The sequence below is a fragment of the Gavialis gangeticus genome, unplaced genomic scaffold (genome assembly GCF_001723915.1).
Source record: "Gavialis gangeticus isolate Ggan-Ray unplaced genomic scaffold, GavGan_comp1, whole genome shotgun sequence".
Classification (NCBI taxonomy): Eukaryota; Metazoa; Chordata; order Crocodylia; family Gavialidae; genus Gavialis; species Gavialis gangeticus.
In genome coordinates, this window is record NW_017729011.1 from 4,698,004 (window position 1) to 4,722,015 (window position 24,012).

Below are 24,012 nucleotides of genomic sequence, written 5' to 3' on the forward strand. Positions count from 1 at the left end.
GAGTCATTATTGATTCCAAAATGAACATGGGCCGACAGTGCGGGAGTGTGGTCAGGAAGGTTAACTGTACCTTGTCATGCATCCACAGATACATCTCAAGCAGGTCCAAGGAGGTGATCCTCCCCCTCTATGCGATACTGGTCAGGCCGCAGCTGGAGTACTGCGTCCAGTTCTGGTGGTCGCACTTCAGGAGGGATGTGGATAGCATCGAGAGTGTCCAGAGGAGGGCCACCCACGTGATCAAGGGTCAGCAGGGCAGGCCCTACAAGTGGAGGCTATGAGATCTGAACCTGTTCAGCCTCCACAAGAGAAGGCTGAGAGGGGATGTTTTGGCCATCTACAAACTGGCCAAGGGGGAACAGCAGGCAATGGGAGAGTCCTTGTTCCCCCGTGCACTACCGGGAGTAATGAGGAATAATGGCCATAAGTTAACAGAGAGTAGATTCAGGCTAGACATCAGGAGGCGGTACTACACAGTCAGGGCAGCTAGGAGCTGGAACCAACCTCCAAGGGAAGTAGTGCTCGCTTCTACCCTGGGGTCTTCAAAAGGAGGCCAGACAATCACCTAGCCAGAGTCGTTTGACCCCAACATCCTTTCCTGCCTTGGCAGGGGGTCGGATTTGATGATCTGCTCAGGTCCCTTCCGACCCTACCAACTATGAAACTATAATAGAAAGTACGTATTTTGCTTGCCTGACCATAAAAGAATGTGCAACAAAACTCATTACTATTTACCAGGTGGGTAAAATTGTTCAGGAGTGATATAAAGGATAGAAAATTTAATGTTTCTGGGCATAAACCAGCCACCAAAGGGGATTAGGAAGAAATGTATATTTCCTTCATGGGTAGCAGGGTTTTCCACAGTTGTTTACTATGGTTCCTTGCACGTAGCCACTTTTTACACAGTACAGGTCTGCTCTGTTGTACTGTATAACTAGGTTTCTTACTGGGAAATTACATTTATGTTGTGTTAAGTATTTGATGTGTTAAGTATTTGATGACATCTGGATGCCAGAGGAATGGCTGCAGTTTTAAAAATGTGTAAAAACAACAATTGCACAAATTTTACCAGCTTCTACAATGCATCTATTGCCTCTTGTGATACAGTGTCTAAGCACAAGGGTAAAATTTACTGTTATAACTTCTTGATATACCTGGTTGAAATAATGGCACCTTTATAACAGGTTTGTTTTCTGTTCTCTTTGGGTATGCTTAGAGGAATGAGGCCAAGTACCCTATGTTTTATGGGATGTGGCTGCATTTCTTGAAGCGTGTAAATGCTTAGGTAAAAAAAAAAAAAAGGGTTGAGACCATATAATTATGGATGACTGATATTAATGTCAGAGTGCCTTTTTTCAAATGTGCTTGGGTACCCTAGCACTTGTTGAAGTCTGTTGGAATTGTGTGTGATTACTGCCATGAAACATCAGACCTGAGGAACTGAACTCAGAACTGAAGATCAGTTTTTAAATATGGCTGAATAAATCTCGTTAACAATTGCCTAATGACCCACTGTGCTGGAATAGACAACCATGCAGATAACCATGAGTCTGATGCCATCTTATCAAGGCCTTTGCATTTATCATTCAAAACTTTTTTCTGTCTCCTTTGATACTGAAGTGAAAAGACTGTACTGGAAAGCCTGGTATTTCAGCATCCTCCCTTGCAGTTTGTAGATGAATGCAGTCTTAATTGTCAACCCTATCCAGGAATTGCATCTTCTTTCTTATTAATTGTTCTTTCAGCTCCTCAAAGACTGGGGAGCTCTGTAGTGGCTTGGTAGCAGATTGATTGCTGTTGTGCCTGTTATTGTCTACAGCTTGGCTTCTGATGCTGCGTGGAGCAGCAGCTATCTGCTGGATAGAGAAGAGTGACAGATGAGCGGAGGCTTCCTTCCAGGGCAGAGTGCATCACCCAGCTGTTTAGAGGAACTGGGGAAAGGCAGATTATCCCATTATACTTGCAGGACACAAGTCACACAAACAAGGACTGCCCCTTTGACAAGAGGCTTGTTTGATTACTCAGGGGTTGATAAAAGGATGACAACACGTTAGGCTCTGAAGGCATCTGTGTTTTAGCACTGTGTACAGTAGGAGAGTTCTCTACAGCAGTGTTTTCTCTTTCCTCTCTCCCGGGGACACATTCATAACTGTTCCAGCTCTGAAAGATAGTAACCATGATCAACAATAATACACCAAAACACCAGATGAGAACTGCAGCCTAAACAATGAGATAACTGCCCCATAACCCTATAGCCAGTGGGGGTTGAGAGTGGATTTGCAGGCATTGATGCTGCTATCTGCCCCTGGCTCTCTTCCTCACAGATAAGAGACAATTACAAGGGTGGGCAAGATATGTCCTTTTTTTGGTCTTTCCTGCTGCCAGTTACCAAACTGTGTCATAAGTGTGCCATCTTTCTGTGTTGTATCTCTTTGGTCACGCCGACCTTCCCCCCACTCCCCCAGTTGGTATCATGCACTCCATAGGCAGGCTCTGGCCTTGCTGTTGTCATATAGATACACAAAGTGTAGTGTTTTCTTAGGGCATGGGAGAGCCAGAACTCCCCTATCCTAAACGCAAATAAAATCTTGATGTAGTTGCTGGCTTTAAACTTAGAGGTGGTTGCCCTCCTGGTTTCAATCTAGACTGACCACCTACTCTCTGCTGTTGGGCACAGAGCACCAGAAGTTTCAAGGGAATTAGTTTAGTGGCATTAATTGAATGACTTCATGTGCATACACTCCCTCACCGATTAGAATAGGAGTTGCATCTGGAGAAGTCCGAGTGTGAGGAGAAGGTGTCAAATAGAACGAATGATCCTAACACCTTTTCTTTTTTTCTCTGTCTAATACCAGCCTGAGAGTCACTTAATACCCCCCCAACAATATATAAGACTAAGAATTTATTTTTGACTTATTATGCAGTCACCTCTATATACAGTACGCAAACATAAATCATGACAAAAATATTTTTTGTAATAAAATTACAATACACTATACTAAGTGTTTGACTTTTAATGCATGATTTGGTTTTTTTCTGGTTCTCTTCCCAAAAAGTGTATTTTCAGAGGGGCAAGGAGAGGGAATTCCCATGGCAAAGGTCAGGGGTTAGGGGTGGGACTTCTAGTCCCAAGGTGGCAACCAGGGGGCAGGGCAACTGTCAAGGGGTGGGGCTACCCACCCGGCCCTTGACAGCTCACCAAAACTCATTAAGTGGCCTTCTACCTGAAATAATCGCCCACCTGTGATGTACATGCACATGGCTCCCCATGCCTGACCACCTGCCTCCCGCTCCCCACAGCCTCTTGCAGGCTGGCACTCTGCCAGCCTGCAGAAAACTCTTTGCAAAAGAGCAAAATCCACATTTCTCCATTAACATGAAAATCTACATTTTTCTTGGGTAAAAGGGAAAATCTGCATTTTTTTCCATGGGAAATGGAAAACCCAGATCACTGATTGTCAGTTGGAACTAGGTAAGTGTGGTGAGTCCAAAGGATTCTCAGTATAAAATGAACTTGGCTTAGAAGTAGTAAATTTTCCCACTTAGACTTTCTTCTGAATTTACCCAAAGACCTCAGAAAGCCTGGTTCAAAACAGACGGGCACCATGTGGCTTCTTGGTTACACAGTGTTGGGCAAGTATTTTCAAATTTTGGTTTATTCTCAAAGTCTGCTTGTTATTTGCTAAATGTATGAATAAAAATCACACATTGAAATTGTGGTATTAGTATCATTGACTCTAAACCATAGCTTCTCAGTATCAGGGAAGACAAAAAAAATCCTGTATTCAGAACTGACATCTGAAAGCATTTTAATGTGCATATGAAAGCAACAGAACTGTAAATAGGTGTTTTATAATAAATTTGTGTATGTATATTGGCATCTGTTGGGCATCTCTTCATTAGCATGCTAGTATTGGCTAAAATAACACTACAAATATGCTGTATGAAATAGTTTTGGAGCAGATGTGAATGTTGGATTTTTCATGGAAGTCAGCTTTTATGTTGTATGCATTATGATTTCTGGCATTCAACTAGGGAATTTTGGTTATTTTTACTATTATTAGTTTTGTACCACCTTAACGTATTTTCTTGGGTGTTTGTCATTTTTGGGGTTTGTCACCACAAATTGAATACCATTCAACTAATTGCTATAGGATGATGTCTGTTTAAATACTAGCAAAATCTCTAGGTTTGAACATGGTCAGAGATGGTGTGAATGAAGAATTTTTAACTTGCCTCCAGTGTTGCATTTCAGGATTAAATGCCCCACGTTGGTGAGAAGTTGCAGCTTTCTTTCTTCATTATTAATCCTAGCGTTTGTAAGCTGCCTCTTTGTTTGCTGGAGTTTACAGAGCAACTGAGTTGTGCCGTGCTTCAGCGTCCTTACTCACCCTGACTGTGGAAGACAATACTTCTACCCATTCAGTGTCGCTGGGGGGAGTGGGAGGGAAGCACTGATAAAGTTTAAAGCATTGATTAAGCGTAGATCAGATTGTTTTAAATATCATTTATTTTCTCAATGTTCCTTTTTCAAATGGCTGAGCAGAGGGGTTGCCAGCACAAAGTCCCTGTCCCTAAAGAGAGTGAACTACAGCTGCCCTTTTAAAAATATTTGAAAATACAGAAAGTTTTGCGTTACTCCCCCATGTATTTGGAGACTATCTGTAATATGCAAATCTTCATGCATGTGCCCATGGGGGCCTCAAGTTTATTATTTTCATTTTAAGCACTGACATTGTGTTTGATGCTGTACAGGGCAAAGTTGGGAGGTGCAAATGGAAGTGGCCTGCCTGTGGAATCCAGTGCTGGCACTTCACTTGCTACTTTACTGTAACTCTGAGGCACAGCAGCAGTTTGTAAAAGTTGTTCTGTTTCCCTGAATGGTCAATGGCTCTTAAATGATTACCTTGTCAGTGAGAGTTTTCCCCCAACACTGTGGAAGTGTGAGGGTTTCTGGTGCAAGTCAAAAAAGCTCGCCCAGTTCTTTATCACTCTATTTCTAGCCTGTGCAAGTTGGTAGACTTTGTGAGGTTGTAAAGAGACCCTTAAAGAGATTTAGATCCACTGATGTCACCAGTGCAGTTGCTTTCACCATGCTTGTATACTAGTGATAATCAGGTCTCTCTTCAGTTTTAGTTTTGCCAAGTTCACCACCCTCAGCTTTGAAGAAGGGTATCATTTCAGTTTGGCCATACTTTGTGGATGGCAAGAGAGTTAGAGGAGATTTACTGTGTTTTAGGAAGTTGTAGCTTTCTCTTTCCAGCATGCTGCCTTTGATTCTCCTTCTGCTCCTTGGAGGCTCTGAGGCACAACAGAAATGTCCTTGAAGGATGTGACCCTGGGGAAGTTAGATCAGAGCACCTGCACTTAATTCACTTTAAAATGCCCTTTGTTTACAACCAGTCTGTTTATAATTCAAATTATTTGGTATTTTCAGTTTTGGTATGTAGTTCTCATTGGAACAAGAAGAGTTCCATTATAGTGAACCTGTTTGCTTTAAGGTTTGTGTATGTGCATTCATTGTTTCGGGCTGTCCTCCCATTTCTGTCCCACACTGCATTGCTTTACATTGGGCTTGGCCTGACTTTGTATCTGTGTGCTGTCCACTGCCCTAGGGATATCTTAGCTGTATGTAACCTCTCTGTTTAAATGGCAACATGCAGCCAAAACATCTCTTTTTGAACATCAGGTAGTAGTGAGTCTACATACCCATTTTAGCTGCCACACTTCCTGGTGGGTCCCTGTAGCCTCCCTGCCCTTGGTGAGGTGTATGTTCAAGTCCCACCTGAGAAGAGTCCAGAGAACACAGGCATCTACAGAGCAAGCGAAGGCAAGGGGCATGTCCATTGTCCCAGGACAAACCCTACGAAGTGGGTAAGGAGTGCTGACAGTTTGTCCCATGGCATCTGCAAAGTGCATCTGAATGGTTGTCCTGGGATTGCATCATTGGATCAATGGCAGAAAAGCAGCAGTGCATTTAGCCTCTTGTTAAACCCCGACTGAAAAGGTGATGTGTGTACATGCCAATTCTGTGACTTTTTTTGCTTAGAACAAACACAGGCACAACTGGTCCCAGGACAAATGCAATGCCATACTGCTATAGTTACAGCTGTGTGGCAGAGGCACCACTTCTGCTGGCAACAGGAGCTCTTTTGCCAACTACATAAACCATTTCCCTGAAAGACATAACTATACCAGCCACAAGTTTTTGCCTGTGAAGCTTGTCTGGTGTGAGGGGGAAGTTGCTGGCATAGCTGTGCTGGTTAGTGTTGTGGTTTTTTTTTAAGATTCCTCACCGATCTAGCTCTGCCTTCAAAACTGCGGTCTCAAGCCAGTACACTACACTTACTCATTTTGGAGCTGATCACATGAGGTGAGGAGACTCCAGATCCCACTGAAATCAATTAAAGATAAGTGAGCTTAACTCATTTCATGTGTTAGGAATTCACTAGTGCCAAACTACCCAAGTCAATATATAAGGGAAAGGTATTCAGTTCAGAATAACTTTCAGAGAAATTGCGTTTTTGTAAGATAAATGAGGCTTCACCAGAAACCTGAAAGAAAATCATCAAACTTTTTTATTTATTTATTTTTTGCTATGAAATACTGAGCTGACTGCTGACAGTTGGTAAAACCCTGGGCCGGTACTGTTGTTCTAGTGCCTGTGCCTGAACTTGCAACCTAAACATGTGAGAGCAAACATAAGGATGCTACAAGAGTCAAAATAAAATTATTTTGGCACTATTTTAAGAAGTAGTGAAATCACATTTGGAGTACCCAGGGATTTCTGCTGACAGTATTATTAAAAGCCTGTTCAAGAAATGGAAACGGTAGAGAAGAGTGAAATATAAAAAGGAACTCCAAAGATGCTGAATTGTAAGCACTTAAAGAAATCTAGGCCTGTATCCAATATTAAAGAGGGATATACATCTTACTATTAAAAACATCTTGGTTACTTGACTCTTGGTTGTCTTAAAATTGTTTTTTTTTAAGTATTGTATATGTTGCAGTTGTTTTGAATACTTTCTCTGGTGTATTACAATGAAGGTTGGAAAGGTTTTTCCAATATGGCTCCTTATTTTCCTTTGCTGAGAAATTGCTGAACATTTTTATTTAGGCTACAGTTTTGTATATATAGTTGCTGTCCAGTGCTTTTTTTTTTTGTTTAATATCAGACAGAGTTAAACATTTAGCATGGGGTTAGCCCTACTGAGGTGCAGAGCCTTTTCTAGATGTGATACAATTTGATTTTGAACTCAGGGAGCTATGACTTTGTTTGTATGTTCCAAATAGCATTTCAAACAAAAAAAATATTTCTTAAGCCAGCAAATTGCCTTCTGACTTCTTTGTGCATGTCAGTTGATAAACAATGGACTGTACTAGTCTTCCCCCCCCCGTCTTTGCCAATATGTACAATTATAGAAAAATTTCCTGAAAGAAAATATAAGAAAATAGCAACATAGTAAGGGCAGAACCCCAAACCTTCCAAAGTTGTCAAATTCCAGCAGAGTGTGTTTCTATTTCATTAGTTACACACAAATAAACTAGTATCTTTCCCTTTGTTAGTGGATACAATATGATATGTAGGAAGTAGTGCATCAGTGATTTGGTTCCAGCAGAAGTATTTGGTTTTAGTATTTGCTGTTTGCAGAGTGCTCCATTATTGTACCTTCACAGTGAGCATTTCTGGGTGTACACAGGGGTGATGTGTAGGGGGTGCATGCAGGTGCACATGCACCCCCTGAGGATGGCAGAACACCCTCTACAAAAAGGCGCTGCTGACACTGTTGGCGGCGCCTGCAGGTGGTCGCCGCTTGCCACCCCGCCGCAGGGACCGCCAGTAGCATCTGTGGGCAGTCTGAAATTCCTGCTAGCTGCCATTGCTGATCATTGGTTAGTGCTTGCCACCCCCCACCCCTGCTGCCACGGCATCTGCGGGAGCTCCCTGCTCACTGCCACCACGCTCCCGCTGCTCCTGCCACTGCCATGTCCCCCCAACCACTGGGGACACGAGTCGTTCATGGTTGTACACATTGGACCCTATTGTTGTTCACTGTCTGAGTTATGTGTGTTATGCCTTATTATACTCTGTGTTCTCAAATTTAGTACTGAACTATAAGTCATCAGCTTGATGCACACTTTTTTTAAAGATATTGTGAGACAGAGTAGGATTCTGCAAGGCTTTTTTTGGGTATGGGTGATGGGAAATTAAAAAAATAAAGGCATTTGGTCCTACTAAGGAAGAATGAGATCTGAAAGAACATAGAATAGATTTATTTTATGGAAGGTGGTTATTCTATAGACTGTGAGCTATCAAGGGTGGCAGGGGTATCTGCCATTAGTGTCAGTTTATCAAAGACACGTGGCACATATTTAGAAGAGAGCAACTTGCTCCTGTGCAGGTGTTCACAAGCAAAAGGAGGGGGTGGGCAGAATAGTGGAAATGGCACATTCATCCTAAGTAACCTGTACTTACTGTTAATGATTGTTGGTTGGGTTTGTTTGAATGACAAAAGCAGGTTAAATTTTGCCAGCAGAGGGTGCCAGAGGCCAGCATATAGACTCACTTTTTGCCTGTTTTGCACACAAAAAGAGATCTGTATTGCCACACTGGATCCAGAGCCAGCATCCTTTCTATGTGTTAAAGCAGGGTAAAAAGCAGCCACGGTGGACACTAACGGCTCCTATACATGTGCACAGAGGCTGCTCTGACATGTTGTAATTACAGCACGTCAGAGCAGACTCAGTTAATTGAGTCTGCTGGAGCTTGGTCATTACCGTGCTTCAGCAGACTCCAGCATCACATGTATCTGCATCTGCACGCTGAAAAATGGCAATAGGAGCACTTAACTAAAGCTGGTGCGATGAGCATTAGTTAAAGAGCACCCACTGCCATTTTGTGAGCAGCAGTGTGAGCAGATCCAGGGGAATCTGCTCACACTGCTGTAAAGTGCATCACAGGTGTCCAAGGTAGGGATTGGTACCCTTTTAGGTGTGGTGGGCCAAATTAATGGAACTAGATCTGAAGGTGGACCACCATAGTTTCATAGTAGGTAGGGTCAGAAGGGACCTGAGCAGATCATCAAGTCCGACCCCCTGCCATGGCAGGAAAGGATATTGGGGTCAAACGACCCTGGCTAGGTGATTGTCTAGCCTCTTTTTGAAGACCCCCCGGTAGGAGCGAGCACCACTTCCCTTGGAAGCTGGTTCCAGCTCCTAGCCGCCCTGACTGTGTAGTACCGCCTCCTGATATCTAGCCTGAATCTACTCTGTTACCTTACGGCCGTTGTTCCTCGTTACTTCTGGTAGTGCTCAGGGAAGCAGGGACTCCCCCATAGCCTGCTGTTCCCCCTTGGCCAGTTTGTAGATGACCACCACATCCCCTCTCAGCCTTCTCTTGTGGAGGCTGAACAGGTTCAGGTCCCATAGCCTCTGCTCGTAGGGCCTGCCCTGCTGCCCCCTGATCATGCGAGTGGCCCTCCTCTAGACCCTCTCCATGTTGTCCACATCCCTCTTGAAGTGCGGTGCCCAGAACTGGACGCAATACTCCAGCTGCGGCCTGACCAGTGTCACATAGAGGGGGAGTATCACCTCCTTGGATCTGCTTGAGATGCATCTATGGATGCATGACAAGGTGCGGTTAGCCTTCCTGACTGCATCCCCACATTGGTGGCCCATGTTCATCTTGGCATCAGTGATGACTCCAAGATCCTTTTCTGCCTCTGTGCTGACGAGAAGGGAGGTCCCTAGCCTGTAGGTATGGTACTGGTTCTTCTTCCCCAGGTGCAATACCTTGCACTTGTCAGTATTGAATCCCATCCTCCTCTCATCCGCCCACCCCTGTAACCTGTCTACATCTAGTTGCAGCCTGTCCCTCTCCTCCAGGATGCCCACTTCTCCCCACATCTTGGTGTCATCTGCGAATTTGAACACCCCCTTGTCTACGTTGCTAATGAAGATGTTGAACAGTGTGGGCCCAAGGACCAAGCCCTGGGGGACCACACTGCCCACATCCCTCCAGGCCGAAAAAGACCCATCCACCACCACTTCCGACCCAAATGGTACCACCTCCCCTTCCCCCTTGCCCCCAGCACCAGTGAATTGCTGCTGACACCCCAACTTTTGGGTTTGGATACAGTCACTTGGCAGGCTGGATGCCTGCCCTAAGGAAAGGGAGAGTGGAAGAGAATAGGGATTTGGGGCTACATCATTACTTTTGCATGGGTGGGTGGAAGAGAAAAATAAGTTTATATAGTCAGCTAGGAGTTTAGAAGAGGATGGGAAGTGCCAGATGAGTAGCAGTGGGTTCATCTACATGTGCTATTAGCGTGGAGTAATAAACTCCGGTGCATATTGCACCAGAGTTTGTTGCTTCTGGGTGCCGTGTTTGATTGTGCGCCCAGGACCGCAGCACATCGAACCAGGTCGGAGCAGCCCTTGTCTGGGGGTCAGCCTGCAAGCCTGGGGGGCCGTTCCGACCCAGCTTAATGTGCTGCAGAGGGGCTGGTGGGGGCATCAGGGTGTTCCAGTGTGGGGGCAAGCCAGCAGGCAGCCTCTGCATTGGAGCACCCTCATGGCCAAGCCAGCTGTATCAGCATTTACATGTATGGTGCTGCTCACTAAAGAACTCTTCCGTAGGATAGTACTTGTATTTACAAGTACTAACCTGCAGTGGAATTGATTAGTTTCCTGTGGTCTAATAGGGTTGGCTGCATGTGTAGACATTGAGACTTTACTGCTGAGCTAATTAGGCAGCTCTGCAGTAAATGTCTCATGTAGATGTGTGTGTGACTCAAGAGAAATATATTTGTGGGGACTGGGCTTTCAGGGAGTAAGATATTTGCTGTGTTGGGACTGTCAGGCATTTTGAGTTTGTGGCAAGTGAAGGTGTGGATATCTGTCAAAAAGTAAGTAAAGCCTGATGACATAGAAGTCAGGGGGTTGCAGGCCAATAGCAGCTTCCCTTTCCCTAGGTGGAATGAACCTCCTCTTGATCAGCTCTTGAAAATGACTTTCAGGAAGGAAGCAAGGAAACTGTATTGTAGGTAAAGCAAAAAGTTAGTTTGCAGGAGAACCTGATGGCAGAGATGGTGCCTGCCTCTTCTTCTATGGCTGTATTTGGCTCTGACACAAAAGCCATGGGGACAAGAACTATTTTCTTCAAAGATCTGAGTTAGAAGATGCACGGGAGTGAATGGGACAGCAAAGAGAGTGCTGTGTGATATATGCTTCACTGCTTCCTTCCTCTGACTCACCCATGCTTTAAGAATTATAGTTTGCCTGCAAATACACATTTTCTGAAAAAAAGATTGCTAAAGGCTCTTGCCAAAACCCTTCCAGCATTTTCAGCTCCTTGTGCCCCAGCTGTGGAAGGATTAGTCTTTTGAAGGCAGGGTTTGTCTCATCTCAAAACAAAAAAAAAAAAAAAAAAAAAAGGTTTTGTTTGATCATCTTTATCCACCCTTGGGAAATGAGTCTTCCTTACTGCATTTCTGGGAAATCAATCAAGGACCATGTCATTAAAGTTACTTCAGTTTTGTAGCATGAGTAAATTATTTTTCCTGATTAGAAAGGGAAATGGTGGTTCAGAGTCTGACATTTCTGCCCCTCTACTTTAGAGAGGTGGTAAGATTCCAGTGCTTCTGACTGAAACATGTAGGATGTGGTGGTTGTCTTCTGATGTTCAGATTCTGATTGTATGAACTGTTAGGCATTGATTCACATAGTGAATTCCCTTATATTTATTATTGGTATCATGGTGGGGTCCACAAGCTGTATGCAGAAAAGGAAGTCACTGTCCCTGCACTGGATATCAAATTATATGTCTGATCTGATGACACAATAATTTCTATGTTCTTAATGTGTGTTCCTTTAACACGAGTCTCTGCTAAAGTATGCACAGAGGTGGTACAAAGCAGAGGGGACACAGATGGTTGTTGTGTGTGGCACATGGCAAACCAGGGACGGAACAAGCAGCGTGGTGACAGATAGGGAAGGAAGCAGAAAGCCGAGCAGCCAATCAAGCAGTGGCAGGGAGGATGTGGGGCTGATCCAGGGGTGGGCAAAATGTGGTCCGGGGGCCAGATGCAGCCCGCGAAGCCCTTCTGTCCAGCCTGTGGGGTCCCTAAAAAATTTAGAAAATTAATATTTATCTGCCGTGGGCAGCCCTCGATGGCGTGCCAAAACTCAGTAAGCGGCCCTCTGCCCAAAATAATTGCCTGTCCCCGGACTAATCTGTGGCAGGTCTGGTTGGCCCAAACTGCTGTAAGTATGCATGTGAGCTTAGTGTCAAGTTGAGTTAAAAGGATAGCCCCAGTAACCCATAAGACTCAGATATATATCCACATATGTTTTGTCATTCACTTTTTTAAAATTTTAAATGACAGAGGTAGCATAACACAGCAAGCGCATGGTATAAATCCACTAACTTCAACTACATTTTGTTTGAATATATCCACCAAGGCACAGCTGTTTGAATGCTATTATGATTATCTGGGAATTTGTTTTAAAATGTAATAAGAAATAGAATTGCTTTTGAATGCTCTAGGCATGTCAGTGACAGAAAATTATGGGTCGGCCCATGAGAATGATTGTAATAAACCAGGTGCTGTGCTTAAGAAAGTGCCAGTAAAGTGCTGTTTTGTGGTTTTGTTTGTTTTGTGTTTTTTGGGGGCTGGGGTGGGGGGGTTGCCTGTCTCTGCCCCAAGAGCATCAGACTCTGCCACACTCCTTTTTTTCTGGAATGCTGTGCAAGCTGGGTCCAGATGGGTCAGAGATGAGCATCTTGGCCAATTCCCTGTGGGCCAGTGCAGTTCTGCACATTCCTGACCATTGATAAAGAAATGAAACTTCCTTGACTGCTTCTGAACAGAATTCAGACATTCGTTGCTTGCAGACTTTTTTTAAATTTTTATTTCCCTCCTCTGGCGTTGGTTGTTGTTTTTCTGCTCCATTGCTGTCAGGGTATAAAGTATAGGGGTTTGGTATAGCCAGATCTATGCATTAAGAACAGCTTGAACTTGCTTTTAATATTTCATAACTTTTCTGCAATGTAAGAAATAATATATGCATTCACATGTGTTTCTGATTAATTAAATGGAACAAAGAAATTGTAAGTTAACGTGCATGACATACCAGATTGATATCACCTTTCCTTGGTAACTAAAAGAATGAAACACAAGGGTTTAGGGCATAGTCCAAAGACAATCAACATCACTGAAGCCTGGTGTATCAGACCCCAGATACCTTTGACAAGATATTAAAAGGATGTGCACGTGCATACCTCCATGCTTACTTTCTGGGATGGGCTGAGCAGTGCTGGATGTCTTCTGTGCTCTTACATTAAGTGGTCAGAAAGCAAGCAAAGGTGAACTGAACTTAGTATTAACAAGTAATCATTTAGGATCTATACCTAGGGTTACCATATTTTCAGTTTCAAAAAAGAGGACATCTGTGGGGGGAAAGGGGTATTTGATTGGGGGGGGGCAGTCATATGCCCATGCTCTACCCCTGCCCCTCCTTCCCAAGTCACAGCCCCCCAGCTCTGCTGCTGCCCCTCACTCCTGACCCACAGTGCCCTGCCTCTCAAACCATACTGGTGCCCTTCACTCCCAACCTGTAGCCTCCCTGTCCCTTCTGATACCCCTCACCCACAGCCCCCTGCCCCCCCCAAGCCCTACCAGTGCCCCTCACTCCTGACCCACAGCCTCTTGCCCCCCCGCTCTGCTGCCCACACAGCTCCCTGATGCCCCTGGAGAACTGCACCTCCATCCCTTTCCCCTGTCCTGCTGCAGCTTCAGCACCAGTAGGCATGCCTGCGCTCACACACGTGAGCACATACACACATGCATACATGTGTGCGCACACACACTCTTTCTCTCTTTCTCTTACCAACCTGTAGCTGCTGGGTCCACGCGCAGAACATGTGATGCCCTGCTTCTAATCACCTTTTTCCCTGCTGCCCCAAGCAGCTCCTTGCTAGGGCAGAGGCAAAACAAAATCCTGAACATTTGCTGATATTTAAAAAAACTGCCTGGACAGAGGTGGGAGGACCCAAAAAGACGACATATCTGGGAAAATCTGGGTGTATGCTAACCCTATATACACAAGCAGTGAGATGCAATTAATCGAGTCTGCTGGAGTGTGGTAATCACTGTGCTCCAGCAGCCTCCAGGGTCTTGTGTATCAGCATCTGCGTGCTTAAAAATGGCAGTGCGGGCACTTGAACTAAAGCTCGTTTGAGCTTTAGATAAAGTGCACCCGCCACCATTTTTAAGCGTGGGGGTGCTGATACATGAGACAGTGCGGGGGTTTTAATTAGAGTGACTCGGAGTTGCTCTAATTAAAGCCGTCCCCTCCCCCCCTTCCTGGACCATGTGTATAAATGCCCTTAGTTCCAGCCATCAGTGCTGGGTTCATGTGTAGATTTTGGTATTCAAGGGGTATTCAGATCCCTAAGATTAGTATGATTGGCTTAGAAATGCTGATGCTCTCTTTAAAATGATCTTTTTAAAAAAAATAAAACATTATTTCCTTTAAATTAATTTCCTTGCTGGTTTCTGAGCCCTTAATTTACTCGCATCACATTTCTCAAGCCTTTCTCCACAGTTCTGGGGTCTAGAAACTCACTTTTGTTAAGGAAATGTAAGCTGAGGTCCTTGTGCAGGTTTTTTCATATCAGCAGCTAGGGCTTTAAAGAAAAGCTTGTTATAAAACTGTGAGAGTCGGCAACACTGAGATTAACCAACTCTCAGAGAGAAAACAATGCCAGTTTTCCTCTGCCCGCCTCCCAAGCACAGAATTCAGGGTTCGGTATCTCGTTGGCTCCGTCTGGTGGCCCTGCTGAAAGGAAACCACGGCCTTCAGTTCCCAGCGCAGTGTTTGTTGTGGCCTCAATTGTTGCTAAGGAAACATGATAGCGAACCCAACATTTGTCAGGTTAAATAGCGTTTCTGTTTACCTGAGCCTCAGCTTAATTTTGAGGTCATTATAAACGGTAAGGTGAGTGAAGACAATCAGAGTATAACCTAGACATTAATTCAGTTGACTTCAGATCATTTGCATTCTTCAGATTGACTGATTCAATTACTGCAAAATGTATGTAGCGTTTTGCTTGTTGTTGTTGTTGTTATTATTATTAATAACTACCCATCCACCTGTCTATGGGGTAATGATCTCACAAACAGAAAAGGTAACAGTATTGATACTACCACTTGCCAAAGAGGGAAAACACTGAAATTCTGCAACAATCTCAAAAACAGAGACTCCCTATGAGACTTCTGACCGTTTTCCTCCTCTGCCCACCATCTATTCAGACCTTGATTGGACGGAGTCACTCAGCATGGCAGACATGCAGGGCAAAATTGGAGAATGCCTCTGTTCATGAAGAGCAATTGAACTAAATTTCACATGCATTCCTAAATTACTGCTCTCTGTTATGATGCAAGAGAAGCCAGCTTAAAAAGTCCTTCAGGTTCAAAGGAAGAGAAAAAAAGAAGAGAAGAGAAATTGTGATTTTTACTGTTCAGTGAAAATGGAAACAAACGCCTGAAGGTTCTTTTTTCTGCCAAGAATCTTTCCCTTTTGTAAATTATGGGATGTGTCCGTTTAATGCCAATGACTTGAAAAACTGCAAACGGCTGCAAAGGAAAACTCAAAACAGGTACTATACAGCAAGCAGCTTTCCCTTTCTCTTCCCTGTCAGGAGGGGAATGTCATTTGCAGTATAGTTTCTCTGGTGCTATAGATCTCGAACATCTTACTACTGTAATGAATGGGTGAGGCCTGCTCTCATGGGCAGTCCAAACGTGAGAAGTATGTGAAAAATGGGTCCTAGATTATTTGCTATTTTAGGACAGCTCATTATTCTGGCACACAACTTAATCCAGAAAGAAGATGTAGAATGATAAATTCCATCACAGTGTACAGAATTTTAGAGCAAGTAGCTAAAATGGAAATATAAATTGCCTGCAGGTAGCCAAGAAATGGCCCTTTCCACTCGGGATGTAAACAGTTAAATGACAATTACATTTATACTGTTTATTGCTCACCGTTTACCATTTAGTGAACTCCGGCAGAAATGGCTCTGGCCCCTGATGTCTTCACCGTGTTTCTGGTGCTGCGTGGGCCCCTGGCAGCTGGTGGGGAGCCACGGGAGAAAGACACTGGGCATGGGTGAGCCACTAGGGGGCGCTTCCCAGCTGTGAAGCTGGGGCTCCCCTGGCTCCCATGGACAGGGGCTTGGGCTGCAGATGGAGCCAGGGCTGCGGACCTCTCCTGTGCCTGGATTCAGCTGCCACAGGGAGGGAGGGACATGCCACAGAGGTTGGTTGGGGCCTTCCTGTCACAGCAGTGAGACTCGCCTGCATGGTGGGTCTGCCTGGCCCCCCTACTAGGGCATCCTGGGTAAGGTGATGGACTTCCTGTGCCTCTTGCCACCTTTGTGCTGGTGCAGCCCAGAACTGCAAGACCCCTCTGAGCTGCCTGGCCAGGCTCTCCCCAGCTCACCCAGGAAGAAGAGGAGGTCTGGTCCCAGTGGAGCAGACTCTGCCGGGCACGCTGCATCCTTCCCCATCCTGCCCACGGCACTGGTGCTGTGCAGGGCCTGTCAAGGAGGTGCTGTGGCAGCTGGAGTGGGCATCGCCGGGTCTGAGGGGCTGCTGCCAGCCCCTTCTGTGGTGAGTGCAGTCCCAGGTGTTTCTGGGGTGCAGCGGTTCAGCAGAAATCCCAGGGGGAGTGTTAGGGTTGCAACAGCAGCCTCCCAAGCTGGAGCTGCTGCACTGCCACCCCTCAGGAACGCCCTGGAGCCGTGTTCACCATGCGAGGGGCTAGCGGCAACCCCTCAGACCCAGTGCTGCCTGCTCCAGTTGCCACCGCACCTCCTCAGGCTGAGCCCTGCCTCAGGACAGGACCAGGCCCTGCGCAGCCCCAGCAGCATGGGTGGGAGGTGGAAGGGCGCAGCGCGTCCAGTGCAGACCCCACCACTGGGACTGGTCTCCCACTGCCACTGGGGTGAGCTGGGGAGGGCCCAGGCCGGCAGCGTGGAGGAACTTCTTGGCTCCCATTGCTCTTTCTTCTTAAGAAAGGAGTTGGTGCTTTGCTAACCCCCCTTGTCTTCTTCATTACAGTACTGGTACCCTATAAATGAGTTTCAGCGCAGTCTTGGAAGGGGAAAAGTGTGACTTGGAGCGTGGTTCTCATGGTTCTGGTTGGCAAATGAGACAGAGGTTCGTGGGGGGAAAAGTTGAAAAAGTAATTTAAAAGCTGTTTTATAGATCTGAATGTAACATAACATTTTGTCCAGCCTCTCTTCTGTGGTTCCAGAGTCAGCCCTTCTGGGACTCCTGCACCACTACATTGAAGAAGGAATTTCAAAGAAATCTTGTCCGAGTTCTGGGAATTGCCCCAAATGTGTGTTTGTGTCAGGGACTGTGGTCTGGGTCTTTAGGGAGCAACCTGAAAAACTCTTGCTTATAAATGCAGAAGTTGTTTTCCTCTGCCTCCGACCACTAAACAAGGCCATGTTCCTGTGAGTGTCCTGGGCCATGAACTTAGCACTTCAGCAGGGGTGTTCTTCACACTGATTAGTAGCATACTGATGACCCTTTGAGAGTATTATTACAGTGCTTTATTTTGTTACCATTTAAAAACCTTTATTCAACCCTTGTATTTTTTTAGCGACTATGCATATGGGAGTCAACATCCCAGTGTGAGATGTTTACATGAACCCTACCCCATTAGAAGATACCCCATATGTGTTTGGGTGGAATGTGTGCTGGAGTAGGCTATAATTTTTTGATAGTTTCAGGTGATCATGAACACAGCGTTGCATCATTAGAGGGATACACAGCCAGGAATAGGCAGTCTTCTAGCATTACAAGTTGAAGCGCACAAGCGTCCATCCAGAAGCACCATGTACTCCATGTTGTGTGCTGTTTGTGGTTCATCTAATACCCTTAACAACACAAAGTGTACACACCTGATGTAAACTTCTATCAGGCTATTGAATAATGGAAAGTCCCTTGTTACTTTGCCTAGCATATTTGTGTTCTTCCAGGCATTTCTATTCCACAAGAACACGCTGCCTGGGTACTCCCAAGGGGGAATTTCCTTCCTGATAAACAATTCTGTAGTGATTCACCAGGAAGGATGCTGTGGTTAAGGCACTGGATTGGGACTCAGGCGACTGGGGTTCTATTCTCAGTTCTACCACAATCGAGATGTAATAATGAATGGGTTGATGCACAAATATGGGGGCGGAGAAGTGTAACTAAAATACAAACATGTTTTTGGATGAACTGTTTCCTCCTGTTTGGAGGCTATGTAGATTTGTTTGTATCTGTTTTTGTTACTGGAGACAAATAAATTGATGGCATCTGGGATGAGGCCTTAACTGACACTGAGTGAAGTATGAACCTAAAAGTTAACGTTGGTAACTGTAACATCAATCTGCTGTATTGACCATGTGGGAATAATTGGTGTAATGTGCTCAGGTGACAGTATCCAGTCTTACTTGGTTGGTTGATTAAATAAGTCCTCACTCAAGGGCTCATGCCTTTCAAAATGTGCTGCAGTTTCTGTGAGAAATCAGATGCCAAACTCATTTTTCCCCTACCTTGGTGAGGATCAAATGTGTCCCTTTGTATAGTCTGCAGATTTGCTATTTTCTTTGTCAGAGCTTATAATGTTCCCATGGGGTAACTCTCCATTTTTTTTTCCTTTTAGAAGCGAGAGCTCTGGCTACAGATCTTTAGCTCAACTTCTTAATACTGTGTCTGTCTAGAAAAGATGAATCAGGAGAGCAGCCCGAGCGAACTACCTGGTGGTGAGTTTTCAGTCTATCCAGGCACTCAACCTGTTTTCAGATCAGTGATTGTCCATGTGATTTGTTTTGTATTTATTTTGCCTGTTTATGTAGTATCAGGAAATTAAACCACAAACAGAAATAAAACAAAGGGGGTGATTCCTGTGCTGAATCAACTAAAAGCATTTTACACTGTGCCCTGAAGGTGACTGGGTATTCTAGCTTTCTGACTGTAGTCAGATGTCAAAATTCTGGAAATTAAACTCCGATTTTAAAAATTGATTATGGCAAATGTTTTAATAGCCCCCACCTACTCACAAGAATACTAATTTTAATTAAAATGTATCACACAATTCCTTAGTCAGGTATTATCCATAAACCATTCTTTTTTCTGTTAGTTATTTGCCAACAATTAGTAGCCTTCTAATACAAAGGTATGCCTTTTACCTTATGAGCTAATGGTGTATATATAAACAGTGGCATAATGGCCCATAAAGGCCTAGCATTATACTCCTTGGCCTGCCCTAAGATTCATCACAAATCTCTTACTCAGTTCATTATTGATGAACTTCTGTAGTGTGGTGTCGTCATCCAAGCCTGCTGATGCCACATCTCTTAGCAGCCTGTACAGCAGAAGGAAGCTTGAGAGCCTCATATCCCAAAAGCAGTGCCTGCAAATTCCAGGCTCCTGCTCAGCTGTGCACTTGTAAAGAGCCGTTCTCATTCTGATGTGAGAGCTGGTTTTTGGTGCTTTCCATTGTTCCCGATTCTTTGGTTTTGGGCAAGGTTTTTTTTGTCTGATTGCTCTTTTTTTCCTTTTTTTAAATAAGTAAAGGTGGTTGTGCGAGCTCAGTCCAGCCTCTTTTCTGTGGTTCCAGAGTTCTGTTTCTTGTCTTGTGAGGAGTAGTGAGAGTCCATTTCTTTAGTTTTGGCCTTGGTTTGGGGGAGGTTGTCTAATTTTTTCTACAGTTTTCATTCATTATGGTAGTGCTGAGATGGAACCTCCTGGAAATAAGGTGCTGATGGTCCTCGGCACAGTTCCAGCGGGCAGACCTGCTCTGAGCAGGATATGTTGACACAATGTTTCAGACTATGGAAGCTTCCTAAACCAGCGCTCATACCAGAACTGTTGGCGTACAAATTGAACAGTTGGTAGCAGCACTAAAAAAAAATCCCTCTGTAGTATTTAAGAACAGTGAGTTCTGCTTTTAACTCTTCAGTGCTTTGTGTATTTTTTGTTGTTGATATGACTGAAAGATAGGTTCATGGCAAGAAATTGTGGGGATGGGCAAATCAGCAGTGTGAGGGGAAAGTCCAGCATTTTTGAAGTGTTAGAATGACATTTGGGGGGAGGCTCCATAGGCAAATCTTAGTGGTGTCCATGAGAGAAGGGTGGAGCACAGCTTGAGCATACTCAGATTATTTATTGAGCCAAGAGCTCCACAAGATTTAAAAAGGGATGGGGATGCTGACATGGATATCAAGAACACACAAAGTTACCAGAATGAATGCCACATTTGGGAAAGGATATTAAAACTCATATTTCAGGGTTTGGGCTTGACCCAGTCTCTAATAAACAAACACCAGGATGAAACCCTCTTCAGGAGCAGATGGTCCCACATATGCGTTTTGCCAGGTTTTATGCCTTCACTCAAGCATCTGGTATGGGCCAGAGTCCAGTGGTAGGATACCAGGCTATAGGGTCTCATCATCATTTATAGTAATTTCTGTGGTTTGCCACCTGTGCTGTAAATAAAGTTGACCCTCTGGAGGTCTCTCATACACAATCTCCATTTGTTTAGCTTCCAACACCTGACTTGGCTTCTCGTAACTTTGAGGAGAACCTCAATACAATTAATTGTCTGAGCCTCACTAAGCCTACTACTTCGCTAGGAGTCAGAGAGGAAGGATACTTTAATCTTGTGAAAGATTAAACTATTTTTACTGTAATCCAGCTGGAAGGGTAGCACTTTTCTCAGGGTATGAGACAGCCAAGTTTTTTTCCCATTCTCTCCTCCCCTCGTATACAGGAAGGAAGTCCTGGCAAGGGCCCCCTTAGCTTCCTGTCGACTTCTGAGCACATTTCCAGACACAGCCTTCTCCACCATCCATCACCCAGCTCAGCAAAACAATTACTGCAGTGCGACGGGAAAAACACGTTTCACATAAACACGTTGGAGGGTGTATGATTGCAAACCACTAGAATTCACACACAAGCCAGATTTATCTATGAGCTGCATCTGACAGGAGATTATTCAGTACTTTCTTCCCTCCTCTTTATAACCAAATGTCTCAGCCACTAAAATTCTTCTTTAAATGAGGCTTAAAAATTAAAATCAAACCTGCCAATGTTTAATAAAGTAGCCTCTGCATTGGCAAAAGTCAACAAAATGTATAGAGCCTTAGGCCAAGAAAATGACTAAGGCTGGTTTCTGCTGTGAAACACTAGAGAGGTGATGCGCTTGGCACAGGGGAAGATGTAAGCTGTTCAGTCTCACATTACTCAGGGCCTAGCTGAGATCAGACAGTAAGTATGATGGCCAACTTTGCCAGAAGATCAGACAAGTAAGTATGATGGGATCCAGAACAAGGCAGTTATGAGACCCAGGGTTTAAAGTTTAGAGTGTCTGACTATGGAATGGTTTAGGTATAGTTGATCTTGCCTTTGGGCAGGACCAGAGATGACTTCTTAAGATCCCCTCCAGCCCCATTTCTGTGATTCAATTATGATACAGTTGATATGTGGCACCTTAAAGCAGAAAAGAAATAACATGGCAGAGACCTGCCCTGAATTTAGCCTTACATGTCCTGAGGATGACTGCAGCATATCTTCCTAGAAAGGGGTGGAGGAAGCAATTCACTACCACTTCTTTATTAAGGGTGCATATTTCCAATGATTGTCTCAGAAATTACTTTAACATTTAGACAGTATTTTTTGGTACTATTTGTAATCAGTCAGGCATTTTTTAAAGCCAAAAACTACTTTTGCATTACTTTTTATTAGCCCAATGTTCCCGTTTGCTTTGTACCATGGGAGTTTCATCCTGGTATGGATGCCTGTATCCTTGCCTGCACTGTTCTGTCATGGAGGCTTGATGAGAGATTGCCAGGAACACCCCACAATGTGATTGTATGACTGTTGTACAAGAGTGTAGGTCAGGATGTCAGTGCCACTGGAAAATGTAGAAAAGTTGGTACCTATGTACTTGTTAGTGCAAACTGCATCTCTAAATGAAAGTGATATTTAATCAAGCATAACAGCTGGGTGTTCAGAAAAACCAGGAAAGTTTGGCTATATCTAAGGTAACTTTTAAATATGCTAAAGCTGCCTTTTTCACACAGAAGATTAGGCCCCCGGATCTGAGCACCTGCAGCGAATGTTCCCAGAAACAAAGCTTAACCTGCTTTACTGTATCCTCCCAGTTTCAGCCCCCAGCCATATCTATCTGAGAACCTATCCTTTGGTTCTTCATGCTAAGGTGCTCTTTTCTGATTACTTATGTCAGCTGTGGAAGAACTTGTCTGTACTTTTGAGTGGAATTGTGGAAATGACATTTGAGGGCTATCGACTTTTGGGTGACTTAGCTAGTCTGATTGCTGCAAAGAGGGCAGGTCCCAAGTCATGATAAACCAAGGTAACTACTCCAGGGATGCTCCTGGATGCAGCGTCCAAGGCCTCTGTTTCTGACATGCTTGAGGCGGGGTGGTGGGTGGTAAGGGATATTCTTGGAGTGTGCTTACTGCTTCAGTTCTGAGTTTGGAGCATGTTGAGCAGAAGCAGTCTGGGGGGCTTATTTTTCAGTGGCAACCTGAAGAGTAACTTAGAATGAGTGTTGAGTAAACATGGGCGTAACGCCTTTCCAAAGCCAGATCAGAGGTTTTTTAGTTTGGACAGTACAAGATTTCAGATTAACTGTGCAGTGAGATCATACCCCAAAACTTTAACATTTGTTTTTAGTGAAGTAGAAAGGACTTCTACTGAACTGCCCAATTAAATTCACTGATGGTCTCTTTGCTGGCTGTACTGGACGCTCCATAATTTCACAAAGTTGTTTTAATTGCTCTTTCCGAAAGAGTAATCGTAATTAAAATGCTTTGGTGCAGTTCATTTTATTACTGGCAAAACTAATATTTTCTTACGGCTAAAATTTGGCTAAATAAGGCAAAAACTTGAATGCATGCTGTAACTGCTACAAGCAGAAACCAATTTGTTCTTTTTAATGAGTCAGTTTTTGTGTTAGGACTTGGGGAAGGAAATTTATGAAGGGCATGAAGAAGCAAGATCACATAAAAGCCTTGTGATAGGTTATTGAAACCTGCCACTCCAGGAGAATCCTGCTGCTTCAACACAGTGGCCTACCTGTTTACCTTTAAAAACCCCCCCTCCTCTTTCTCCTAGATGAGGAGCTCAAGACTTCTCTTAAACAACGGTAAAAATAAAATTAAAAGACATGCAACTTTGGAAAGCAGCAAGACTAGTTCAGTGACACTTGACTGCACAGAACTAGTCTTTCTAGCTCTGTGTGCCCATCACTGTTGTTAACTGCTTTCCTCTTTTTCATGTTTCATCTCCTTACTGTGTGTTGTTTTATGTAGTAAGGTTTAGGGGAGTTAGATGCCTTTACAATTTTGGCTCTAAGCTCTAACGGGAAAAGATTATCTCTTGCTACTCTGAGCCTGTGTAGGATCCTACACCATGCAGCCCTTATCTTGATGTAGTTTTAGTAAGTGCTGCTGCAATATGAATAATAATATAAGAATAATTATATAATTCTAAAAGCTCTCATAAAATACAAATAGATGATTCTGGTAAAAGAGGACAGTGAGCAGATAAGAGGCAACATGGACCATGAATGGGGAATGCACATGTGTGCATGATCAATGCGGTATCAATATCATATTATAAAAAGGAGCAGCTTTGCATTGGAAAAGAAATTTGGGAGAAAACTGATTTTGAGCTCTCTGGGTGGGGTGGCTTCCACTAGCGTTCCAGTGACTGGGGCTGACTGGGAGTTGAACAATCAGATCCTGACAGTGGAGAGGTATCAGTGTGAACCATGCCATCAAGAGGAGGTGGTTAGAAAATATCCAGGGCCTCATTCTTCAGGGCCGACTCTGTCAGACTGGAATCCTGTGAGTTTCAAAAGGGAGTAAAAAATAGTTTTATGTCCCACCGTACACCTAATTGCCCAGCAAGCTTTCAGTGTTTT

The 24,012-nt window shown here is 44.2% G+C and overlaps 1 protein-coding gene across 4 annotated transcripts in view; it reads left to right on the forward strand.

The window, feature by feature from the left end:
* The window catches only part of EXD3 (exonuclease 3'-5' domain containing 3), a 525,078-nt gene that overhangs the window by 104,116 nt on the left and 396,950 nt on the right, over positions 1-24,012 (forward strand). For all 4 annotated transcript variants that reach the window (XM_019510424.1, XM_019510425.1, XM_019510422.1 and 1 more), the window contains exon 3: positions 18,724-18,823. In XM_019510424.1, the coding sequence (XP_019365969.1) occupies positions 18,787-18,823 (37 nt within the window). In that variant the 5' untranslated portion in view covers positions 18,724-18,786. The remainder of the gene's footprint in view (positions 1-18,723; positions 18,824-24,012) is intronic.